This window comes from Schistocerca cancellata, chromosome 8, assembly GCF_023864275.1.
Source record: "Schistocerca cancellata isolate TAMUIC-IGC-003103 chromosome 8, iqSchCanc2.1, whole genome shotgun sequence".
Taxonomy (NCBI): Eukaryota; Metazoa; Arthropoda; class Insecta; order Orthoptera; family Acrididae; genus Schistocerca; species Schistocerca cancellata.
In genome coordinates this window covers 599,033,005-599,045,731 of record NC_064633.1, presented here as the reverse complement: position 1 = coordinate 599,045,731, position 12,727 = coordinate 599,033,005, and the positions used below count along the sequence as shown (strand labels likewise).

Below are 12,727 nucleotides of genomic sequence, written 5' to 3'. Positions count from 1 at the left end.
GCTTGACAGAGCACTTAGAGTTCACAGATATTAAGTTTCGTGGTCGATACGAACTATCAACTCCACAGCTTCTTTAACACCACAAAAGTTAGCCAGTGTTAGACAGCATGCTTTATGCCATATGGATGAACTGTTGGTTGGTAAGAAGTACCATTGTGGATTGTGCATGCTCTAGCCTTGATTATGTGGGTTCTGGAGAATGAAGTAGAGGCAGTGTGTGAGACAAAGCAGAAGTGTGGTACTAACCTACGTGATATGCAGTGAGATGCAATTGGATGGCATGGGCATGTGCATGTGCAGAGGTGTGTGTGCATGATGATCAAGGGTGGACACCACACTTTAGCGAAGTGCGCCACAGCTGTTTGCTTGTGAATTCGAAGATGGTTAATATGTTTCAGTAAGGAAGCATTTTCCCCACAGAGTGTGTTGTTATTGGCGCAGTAGTTGTCATAATGCTGATGAGCTGTAAGAAGTTCCTGTGCTGTGTGACACTTGCGGAGTATGTTGACGTGCATAGAGCTGTTACTAAGTTACTAGGTAGAGCAGTGCACCGGATTGAAGAGTGGATTTGCAGTCAGGGCAAAAAGCCCTGGGATGCATTCTCCAGTATTGTGTTGTATGACCAGAGTGATTGTCCACCCTGGTAGCAGAGTGGTCAGCACAATGGAATGTCATACCTAATGGTCCAGGTTCGATTCCTGGCAGTGTCGGAGATTTTCTCCACTCTGGGACTGGGAGTTGTGTTGTCCTTATCATCATCATTTCATCCCCATCGACACGCAAGTTGCCAAAGTGGCGTCAACTCAAAAAGACTTGCCCCAAGTGAATGGTCTACCCGATGGGAGGCCCTAGCCACATGACATTTCCATTACCAAAGTGAGTGTGATGTAAGGCAAAAATAGGAAATGGTGAAGAAAACTGATGCTCAACACATGTTCAGTGACATTGTTGATGTAGAATGTCCATGTGAGTTGGTGTTGATTTGAGATGTGTATGTTGCTTGTTGTGGTTCCATACACTCTGATTGTGAAGTTGTTGGCTGCATGCAGTTGGAGTGCCTGCATGCTGTTGGCTATTGACATGCCATTCCATAGTGTGGAGCTGACATCAGAACCAATGTCTATGAGGAAGTATTTGGCACAGTTGAGGTCAAGACTGTACTGGGTGGCCAGTAGTAACAAGATGAAGTCAGTCGATATGTTACACAAGATTACTGATAAGCGTGACATATTTGTTGTCATTGTCGATGATATTTAGAACACTGAACACACAATCAGCAGTGGCAAACCATAGCGCAGGTTGTTCCGTGGTGGTAGTCTCAGTTGAGTCACAAGTTTGTGTGGTTACAAATGTATGAAGGGCTGTGTGGTCTCATTTGGCGTCTTCAGTGTTGAAAACATAGGAGGTTGAGGTAACAAATGCGGAATATTATGTATCGTCGCACCCAACAGTTTGTATTGGCAAGCGTGAGACTGGTGGGAGTTCAGACACATTATATGGTGCAGGAGATGCAGACAATTTGTGTAACAGATCAGTTAGTGGTGAGTTCCTCTTGATGAATCGGTATATACTGATGTGGATAGTAACTGATTGTTTGGGAACTTTGATGCGGAACGTGTGAATTTTTGAGAAAAACGTACATTTTGGTCAGCATGGTAGTTTTGCAAAATTGTTCATTGTTAGACACAGTTGCCACATGTTGATTCACTGCACTGGGGTGTGAATTCACTGGCTAATCTTGTTCAAAGTCTAGCAGTAGGTTGTCTGTGTCAGCCATTGGCATGGTGTGGTGGTTGTTGATTTGGCTGTTGTTGTGTCATTTACCATCGTGGTACACCCGCGTTTTATCATGGAGTGGCTTTGAGCACAGTAATTACACTGTCAGTGCACTTTACACAAGGTTAATCCACCTGTGGCAATACATGATTCTGGTGATGCTGACAATCCAACAAAAGATGGTTGCATTGTTCATACATTGTAGGCCATTTAATGATGAAAATTTGCATATTGTGTGTTGTGGTTGTACCTGCAGTCATCAGTTTGATGGAGTTCTTAGGAATATACCAGCAATGAGACAGGAACAGTGATATAGAAACACAGTTTATTGACAAGCACAACACAAGAAGCACAGACACAGCTTTGAATGTTTTGGTCAACTCACAGATATCGCCATCCTTGCTCGCTGATGGTCATAGGTAATGACATTCTTACAGCTTATTTGAGTTAACTTTCTTCTAATGTGGAAACTTAGACAATAGTATAACTTGTACTTACTTGATATTCATGTTTATAACTATTTACAGACCAATTAAAAGCTTTTGTTTTAACAAAAGTGACTTTTTTACTTATTACAATTTCATGTCTGATACTTCTCACCAAAAATTTAAAAAAATCAAAATGCATACAGTGGAAAAAATATTTAAAAAATCAATTAATATGCATTCATATGGCATTGAGATTTATAATTCTATTAAGTAACATATCATACTATTGTTTAGCATGAATAATATTCCAATACAACCATCATAAAACTTTTTAATGTTGATAAAGTTTGTGTGTCTGATGCCATCCAACCTTTCCTTATACCCTTGACACTGTGGTATGCCCTACATTACTTTCTAATAATGTGTCAGGTGTGTACTGTCTTGCCCATTGTACACTTAATTGTAAGAGACAAAGGCCACTATAAGGTTCTGATGACATCTGAGTCATGCAACACACAAACAATTTCATTCACTGTGGTGCCGTCACTGTTATCCAAACATAGCAGCTCTCTCTTATTCAACATTCACTAGTGTAGAAATAAAGTACAATGGCACACATTCCCTTCTGGTTGCTATTCCCCCTTCTTCCTTATTATCTTTTAGCTCTCTTAAATTTTTCTTTCATATGCTGTCAAATGAACTTTTTGTTCACAAATTTAACGAGATTTTTAACTTTTTTTATGTTTTGTAGACTTACTATAGTTCGAGTATACAATAGCATAGATGTTTTGTTTACCCAGATGCCTTCTGTTTTTGAATTGTATATTTATGTTTCATGTAATATGTACATCTTTGAAGGAAAACTTCACAGGCCAATGGTCAGAGTGTCATATTAAAGATGCACAATATTTCAACAACTGAACAACTTTTCCATCTTCAGACACCCTGATACATGGATGTCTGTACAATGGAGCAGCTATTATTTATACCTGCAGATGCTATGAATGGGTAAGTCACTTGGGTACTCTGCCTCATCCAAATGATGCATTTGGTGTACAGTTGTTACCTCTGGGATCCCCAGCATTGCTCTATCTCATTTGTCCCTTTTCCATTCACATACTCTGGTCTAGGTTTGTGCTGTTTCTTTAGTACATCTAGCACAGTCTCCTAGGTTTTACCGAGGTGGCACACTGAGTCACACTTAATAAGATTTTCTGTTTTTTTAATTTCAATGGATTTTGTTATGATGGAATCCCAGAAGTTGTAGGCCTATGTCAGAACCTTTGTTTGGTTGAAATTTGTGATGTGTCCCATTTCCAAATAGTGTACCAGAGCCACTGCCTTACTCAGTTGTCCTAAGCTTGTGTGCAATTAGTGTTCAGTGCAGTGTTCTTTCAAGGTTCTGACACTTTGGCTTATGTTCAATAAACAACATTGATGAGAGATCACCAGCCGTTATGGCCGAGCGGTTCTAGGCACTTCAATCTGGAACCGCGCTGCTGCTACGGTCGCAGGTTCGAATCCTGCCTCAGGCATGGATATTTGTGCTGTCCTTACATTAGTTAGGTTTAAGTAGTTCTAAGTCTAGGGGACTGATGACCTCAGATGTTAAGTCCCATAGTGCTCAGAGCCATTTGAACCATTTGATGAGGGATCTGGTTAACTCCCATACTACGGAACTGCACTGTCCAGTAGTGATATAATCTTGACGGGCAGACAGAATATGCATCACACCTCAGGTTTTTCCATGATATGACCTACTCTGTTTGACAGAACACCGGTGTACAGCAAGAAGGCAATAGCTCATGGCTTCTCCTCCTTCACCTGTGTTGTGTCCCCCACAGCCTACTGGTGCAAGTCAGAGAGAGCTACACATTTGCTGTTTGGTGTAACCATTGCTATTGAATATTATTTCCAGTTGTTGTAAACCGGCTGCTAAATTTTCTGCAACTGACTAGACATGAACCAAAGTCTTGAGGAACCCACTTCTCTGTGCTGAATGATGGTGACTTTTAGCATGCAGATATAGGACCATATGCATGAATTGTAGAGCTTTGCTTCGAAATGGGACTCATGGATTTCAACCAGATGGGGATACTGACATAGACTTTCATCTTCTAGGATTCCATCCCTACAGAATTCTTTGGAAGTAAATTCATAGAAAATCTTATTAAAAGTGACTCAGAATACTACCTCAGTTAAATCTTGGATCCTAGTCTCAATCTGATAAAGGAACAGCAGGAACCTAGAGCTGAGTATGAGATTGGAAAAGCAAGGATAAGTAGCTGCTCTTGGGTCCTGATGTTGATCCATCAGTGTGCCTGATAATAAATCATTCTGCTGTTGACATATTGCGCATGTCTGACATGAAGATCTGATCCTTTGCTCAAGAATATCTCCTTCATAATATTCATAGGGAAAAACTGCAGAATCATGTTTATCTTTGGTACAGCTTTCAAAAATCTCTTGGTTTATACACTGTATTTTGATATGTGTAAATTGTATGCTAGTTAACATTTTTGTCTCTTGATCCTTAGCCTGAATTGTGTTGTGTGATGTTCTTCTATTTTCTTCAGTAATTCACGTGCTGTTCTGAGTGCCAGTTGCTTCAGCGAACTAATCTCAAATCATAAGAATAAATCAAAAACAGTGTGGTCTGTTGTTAAATCGGAATTGGGCGTTAAAGTCAGCAGCCATGAAATTTGTAAAATAAAGCATGAAAACACCACCATTGTAAATCCTGCTCAAATATTGGAACTCTTCAATGAATTCTTTATCAATGTGACAAAATCAAATGGCAATGTTACAAATTACAATAAAAATGTATGTCCATATGGGCTTGATCGAAAAAATATATCTTCCATGAAATTTAGAAATATTACAATGAAAGAAATAGAAGACATTATACTATCACTAAAAAATAAAAATTTGGTGTGTTGTACATTAGACAGGCTAGAGTCATGGTTCCAGTTAAATGGTCTGAAGCTTAACATATCAAAAACAAACTTGATTCAATTCAGAACCAAACAGTCAAAAGACCAGGAAATTAGTATAAATCATAAAAATGAAGAATTAACAGAAGTGCATTCTGCCAAATTTCTAGGTCTACACCTCGATACGAAATTAAACTGGAACACACATATTGAGTACCTGTGCAGCAAACTGGGTAGCTTTGCATATGCCATGCACATATTATCAAGTGCTACTAACATATCCACTCGCAAAGTAGCATATGTAAGTTACTTTGAATCAGTGATAAGATATGGCATTATTTTCAGGGGGAGCTCCAATAATATATCTCATGTACTGAAGCTCCAGAAGAAAACTATCAGAAATATGTGCACTGCACAGCAAAGAGAATCTTGTCGTCCATTATTACAGAAACTAAAAGTTTTGACTGTCCTCTCCCTATACATATACGAGCTAATGATATTTTTACACAACAAACCGGTATTGTTAATTAAAAACCAATTTGATCATCCACACAGTACAAGGAATAAAGATAATTTTGTGATTCCTGCCCATAGATTGAAATTATATGCTCAGACCCCACAATATATGAGCATGAAAGTCTACAACAAACTTAAAGGCAAAAACATTCTAAACATGTAACTAGGGATACTAAAAAAGAAGTTACATGAAATTCTTATACACAAATGTTATCACTCATTATAAGAGTTCATGGAAGATGAACTGATAATTTGAGCAGAATCCAACCACAAATTAGCATTATATTGTGGAAAAAAAAATTGTCCATTATCAAGAAAGATATTTACCTATGATGGAAAATAAGAAAATATAGGTACTGCTACATAGACTATATATAGTTTTAAAAATTAATATTAGGCTTGCGTGCCTTAGCGATACAGATGGCCGTATCATAGGTGCAACCACAATGGAGGTGTATCTGTTGAGAGGCCAGACAAACGTATGGTTCCTGAAGAGTGGCAGCAGCCTTTCCAGTAGTTGCAGGGGTAACAGTCTGGATGATTGACTGATCTGGCCTTGTAACACTAACCAAAACGGCCTTGCTGTGCTGGTATTGCGAACGGCTGAAAGCAAGGGGAAACTAGAGCCATTCGGATCTCCGGGCGGGGACTACTCAAGAGGATGTCGTTATCAGGAGAAAGAAAACTGGCGTTCTATGGATCGGAGCGTGGAATGTCAGATCCCTTAATCGGGCAGGTAGGTTAGAAAATCTGAAAAGGGAAATGGATAGGTTAAAGTTAGATATAGTAGGAATTAGTGTAGTTCGCTGGCAGGAGGAACAAGACTTTTGGTCAGGTGAATACAGGGTTATAAATACAAAATCAAATAGGGGTAAAGCAGAAGTAGGTTTAAAAATGAATAAAAAATAGGAGTATGGGTAAGCTACTACAAACAGCATAGTGAACGCATTATTGTGGCTGATATAGACACGAAGCCCACGCCTGCTACAGTAGTACAAGTTTATATGCCAACTAGCTCTGCAGATGATGAAGAAATTGATGAAATGTATGATGAGATAACAGAAATTATTCAGGTAGTGAAGGGAGATGACAATTTAATAGTTATGGGTGACTGGAATTCGAAAGTAGGAAAAGGGAGAGAAGGGAATGTAGTACGTCAATATGGATTGGGGGTAAGAAATGAAAGAGGAAGCCGTCTGGTAAGAATTTTGCACAGAGCATAAATAATCATAGCTAACACTTGGGGCAAGAATCATGGACGAAGGTTGTATACATGGAAGAACCCTGGAGATACTAAAAAGTTTCAGATAGATTATATAATGGTAAGACAGAGATTTAGGAACCAGGTTTTAAATTGTGAGACATTTCCAGGGGCAGACGTGGACTCTGACCACAATCTATTGGTTATGAACTGTAGATTAAAACTGCAAAAAGGTGGGAATTTAAGGAGATGGGACTTGGATAAACTGGCTAAACTAGAGGTTGTACAGAGTTTCAGGGAGAGCATAAGGGAACAATTGACAGGAATGGGGGAAAAAAATACGGTAGAAGAAGAATGGCTAGCTCTGAGGGATGAAGTAGTGAAGGCAGCAGAGGATCAAGTACGTAAAAAGATGAGGGCTAGTAGAAATCCTTGGGTAACAGAAGAAATATTGAATTTAATTGATGAAAGGAGAAAATATAAAAATGCAGTAAATCAATCAGGCAAAAAGGAATACAAACATCTCAAAAATGAGATCGACAGGAAGTACAAAATGGCTAAGCAGGGATGGCTAGAGGACAAATGTAAGGATGTAGAGGCTTATCTCACTAGATACTGCCTACAGGAAAATTAAAGAGACCTTTGGAGAAAAGAGAACCACTTGTATGAATATCAAGAGCTCAAATGGAAACCCAGTTCTAAGCAAAGAAGGGAAAGCAGAAAGGTGGAAGGAGTATATAGAGGGTCTATACAGGGGCAATGTACTTGAGGGCAGTATTATGGAAATGGAAGAGGATGTAGATGAAGATGAAATGGGAGATACGATACTGTGTGAAGAGTTTGACAGAGCACTGAAAGACAAGAGTTGAAAGAAGGCCCCGGGAGTAGACAACATTCCATTAGAACTACTGATGGGCTTGGGAGAGCCAGTCCTGACAAAACTCTACCATCTGGTGAGCAAGACGTGTGAGACAGGCGAAATGCCCTCAGACTTCAAGAAGAATATAATAATTCCAATCCCAAAGAAAGCAGGTGCTGACAGATGTGAAAATTACCGAACTGTGAGTTTAATAAGTCACAGCTGCAAAATAATAACGTGAATTCTTTACAGACGAATGGAAAAACTGGTAGAAGCTGACCTCGGTGAAGATCAGTTTGGATTCCGTAGAAATATTGGAACACGTGAGGCAATACTGACCCTACGAATTATCTTAGAAAATAGATTAAGGAAAGGCAAACCTATGTTTCTAGCATTTGTAGACTTAGAGAAAGCTTTTGGCAATGTTGACTGGAATACTCTATTTCAAATTCTGAAGGTGACAGGGGTAAATTACAGGGAGTGAAAGGCTATTTACAATTTGTACAGAAACCAGATGGCAGTTATAAGAGTCGAGGGGCATGAAAGGGAAGCAGTGGTTGGGAAGGGAGTGAGACGGGGTTGTAGCCTCTCCCCGATGTTATTCAATCTGTATATTGAGCAAGCAGTAAAGGAAACAAAAGAAAAATTCAGAGTAGGTATTAAAATCCACGGACAAGAAATAAAAACTTTGAGGTTTGCCAATGACATTGTAATTATGTCAGAGACAGCAAAGGACTTGGAAGAGCAGTTGAACGGAATGGACAGTGTCTTGAAAGGAGGATATAAGATGAACATCAACAAAAGCAAAATGTAGGCGAATTAAGTCAGATGATGCTGAGGGAATTAGATTAGGAAATGAGACACTTAAAGTAGTAAAGGAGTTTTGCTATTGGGGGGGGCAAAATAACTGATGATGGTCAAAGTAGAGAGGATATAAAATGTAGACTGGCAATGGCAAGGAAAGCATTTCTGAAGAAGAGGAATTTGTTAACGTTGAGTATAGATTTAAGTGTCAGGAAGTCGTTTCTGAAAGTATTCGTATGGAGTGTAGCCATGTATGGAAGTGAAACATGGATGATAAATAGTTTGGACAAGAAGAGAATAGAAGCTTTGGAAATGTGGTGCTACAGAAGAATGCTAAAGATTAGATGGGTAGATCACATAACTATTGAGGAGTTATTGAATAGAATTGGGGAGAAGAGGAGTTTGTGGCACAACTTGATAAGAAGAAGGGGCCGGTTGGTAGGACATGTCCTGAGGCATCAAGGGACCACAAATTTAGCATTGGAGAGCAGTGTGGAGGGTAAAAATTGTAGATGGAGACCAATAGATGAATACACTAAGCAGATTCACAAGGATGTAGGTTGCAGTAGGTACTGGGAGATGAAGAAGCTTGCACAGGATAGAGTAGCATGGAGAGCTGCATCAAACCAGTCTCAGGACTGAAGACCACATCAACAACAACAACAACAATTTTTGACGTGTCTCCTGTACCATAATCACATGATTTGTTAAGTGTATGTTATGAGACTAATAAATCACAATTCACAATTTTTCATCCTGTGAATGTCTTCCTTAGTATTCATACTCAGAAAATGGACTTTTGGATTGTATGGTTATGGTCTATGAAACTTCATTGTCCGTAATATTCCTTCCTGGCTGTGTTGGGCATCTTCAGAGAAGTTCCAGGTCTTGCATCACCAAAGATGTTCAACATAGCTCTGGCTAAATCTCATGAATGATGAAGTTTCATGGATTACAACCATACAACCTGGAAGATTCACCAGCAACTAAGACAACATCTTGTGAAAATCTTCATTGTATGATCAGCAAATAGAATTATGGAGGGTGCCGTAGACTTTGCCACTGTGCCATATAATGCACTTCCAAATTGTTAAACAATAATATTGCATTGTCTTATGCATCCCATTCTTTTGTCACTGTAGGAAGTAGTAGCATCTAGTCAAGTTAGATGACGTAGCAAGCAGTTGATGCTGAACTTACTCATAGGAGCAGCAGAGTTCAAACCTCTGTTCATCCATGCATATTTAGGTTTTCTATGGGTTCTCTAAACCATTTTAGGCATTTTCCAAAATGGTCCTTTGACATGGTCACAGCAATCAGTTGAGCCAGCACTCTCTCTGATGACCTCAATGTTGAGAGTACATTAACCTTCCTTCCAGAGTCATCTAGTTAGAATCAAAACATGTTACTATACACGCAACAAGTTAGTGAATTAACGTCAAGAAGACAGCAAAAATTTTGTACATACACTAAATGGAAAATGTCAAGATTGGTTCAGCTTAAACTTCACCTTCTTTTGTGTACACTCAGATATTTTGTGATAATCTTATGTTAACTTATACAGTGTAGAATTCTGCCTGATATCACATCACAGATAGAGAGTGATCTTCATTTAGTCAGTACAAATACTTCCCTTTGTGGTATCATCATCTGGGAAAGTTTTCATAGTCACACATGTGTGCTGTTTAAAAATGATGACAAATAAATTAAAAATTATTTCAGTGTTCTCTTCCTTGAGTAATTCAATCTTATTCCCAGCAGACCCAAGAAGAGAGAGCAGAAAAGATAGAAAGGAAACTGCGTGAAAGGTTAATAAAGAAGTACAAGCGACTACAAAAACTACATGTGAAGGCAGAAGAGACTGAATTTACAACACCGGCATGTGATGAGCAAAATAAATCCCATTGCAGTATCCCCTCTAGTAGTAAACAGACTCCAGAAAGGTCACCACAGAGCAGTAACTCTGGTTCTCCTCTCTGTCACAAGAAAAAACGTAAGTTGTGTTTATTTGGTTCTGTTTAATTTCAGTTAAATTTCACCATATCTTTATTTGGTTTTTGTGATTTTATGATAACAGTTGAATTTGATGTAGTTCTGTACCTACAGGGTGTTTCAAAAATGACCGGTATATTTGAAACGGCAATACAAACTAAACGAGCAGCGATAGAAATACACCTTTTGTTGCAATATGCTTGGGACAACAGTACATTTTCAGGCAGACAAACTTTCGAAATTACAGTAGCTACAATTGTCAACAACAGATGGCGCTGCGGTCTGGGAACCTCTATAGTACGATATTTTCCACATATCCACCATGCGTAGCAATAATATGGCGTAGTCTCTGAATGAAATTACCCGAAACCTTTGACAACGTGTCTGGCAGAATGGCTTCACATGCAGATGAGATGTACTGCTTCAGCTGTTCAATTGCTTCTGGATTCTGGCGGTACACCTGGTCTTTCACGTGTCCCCACAGAAAGAAGTCACAGGGGCTCATGTCTGGCGAATAGGGAGGCCAATCCACGCCGCCTCCTGTATGTTTCGGATAGCCCAAAGCAATCACACGATCATCGAAATATTCATTCAGGAAATTAAAGACGTCGGCCGTGCGATGTGGCCGGGCACCATCTTGCATAAACCATGAGGTGTTCGCAGTGTCGTCTAAGGCAGTTTGTACCGCCACAAATTCACGAAGAATGTCCAGATAGCGAGATGCAGTAATCGTTTCTGATCTGAAAAATAGGCCAATGATTCCTTTGGAAGAAATGGCGGCCCAGACCAGTACTTTTTGAGGATGCAGGGACAATGGGACTGCAACATGGGGCTTTTCGGTTCCCCATATGCGCCAGTTCTGTTTATTGACGAAGCCGTCCAGGTAAAAATAAGCTTCGTCAGTAAACCAAATGCTGCCCACATGCATATCGCCGTCATCAATCCTGTGCACTATATCGTTAGCGAATGTCTCTCGTGCAGCAATGGTAGCGGCGCTGAGGGGTTGCTGCGTTTGAATTTTGTATGGATAGAGGTGTAAACTCTGGCGCATGAGACGATACGTGGACGTTGGCGTCATTTGGACTGCAGCTGCAACATGGCGAACGGAAACCCGAGGCCGCTGTTGGATCACCTGCTGCACTAGCTGCGCGTTGCCCTCTGTGGTTGCCGTACGCGGTCGCCCTACCTTTCCAGCACGTTCATCCGTCACGTTCCCAGTTCGTTGAAATTTTTCAAACAGATCCTTTATTGTATCGCTTTTCGATCCTTTGGTTACATTAAACCTCCATTGAAAACTTCGTCTTGTTGCAACAACACTGTGTTCTAGGCGGTGGAATTCCAACACCAGAAAAATCCTCTGTTCTAAGGAATAAACCATGTTGTCCACAGCACACTTGCACGGTGTGAACAGCACACGCTTACAGCAGAAAGACGACGTACAGAATGGCGCACCCACAGACTGCGTTGTCTTCTATATCTTTCACATCACTTGCAGCGCCATCTGTTGTTGAAAATTGTAACTACTGTAATTTCGAAAGTTTGTCCGCCTGGAAATGTACTGTTGTCCCAAGCATATTGCAACAAACGGTGTATTTCTATCGCTGCTCGTTTAGTTTTTATTGCCATTTCAAATATACCGCTCATTTTTTAAACACCCTGTATATATGTACACACAAAATACAGGAGCCTAAGATCTACACAACTGTTTGTGAAAATTGCAACTTCATAGAAGATTTGTTAGAAAAGAGTGACATTAACTCGGGTCTATATAAGAGGTATACTTATACAAAATAGTGATAAATAGTCATGCATAACAGAATAAATGATTAACATTAACATTCACCTTGCTTTGTTACTTTATATGACTAAATATTAAAAAAATATTAATTTTATATTATTGAATATTAAAAAAAACTTAGTAATGAACATTTTAATGCTGCACTGATAGTTTTGGCCTTGCATCTACTGTCAGCTAGAGATACATGCAAGAACTGCAAACTTATGACTAATGAAGCAACAACAGAATTTAAGTACACTATCTTTTTCTGCAAAGCTATCTGCTCTATAATACTGCTAAATTATTTCACCTGAAGTTCATTCAGGTATTACACATGTTATATGGTGTATATGATTGTAATCATAGAGTTATACACTAATAGGTAGATAATTTTGGCTAAAAATTTCAGTATCTCATGTAGTCTCACCTGTCTTCCTTGCA

At 39.4% G+C, this 12,727-nt stretch overlaps 1 protein-coding gene across 2 annotated transcripts in view; it reads left to right on the top strand.

Annotated features, from left to right (window-relative positions):
- The window catches only part of LOC126094437 (A-kinase anchor protein 17A-like), a 132,279-nt gene that overhangs the window by 106,622 nt on the left and 12,930 nt on the right, over positions 1-12,727 (top strand). The window contains exon 5 of one of the 2 annotated variants that reach the window (XM_049908805.1): positions 10,279-10,510. In XM_049908805.1, the coding sequence (XP_049764762.1) occupies positions 10,279-10,510 (232 nt within the window). Of the gene's footprint in view, positions 1-10,275; positions 10,511-12,727 lie in introns of both variants that reach the window. The other variant, XM_049908804.1, reaches the window with a different exon arrangement.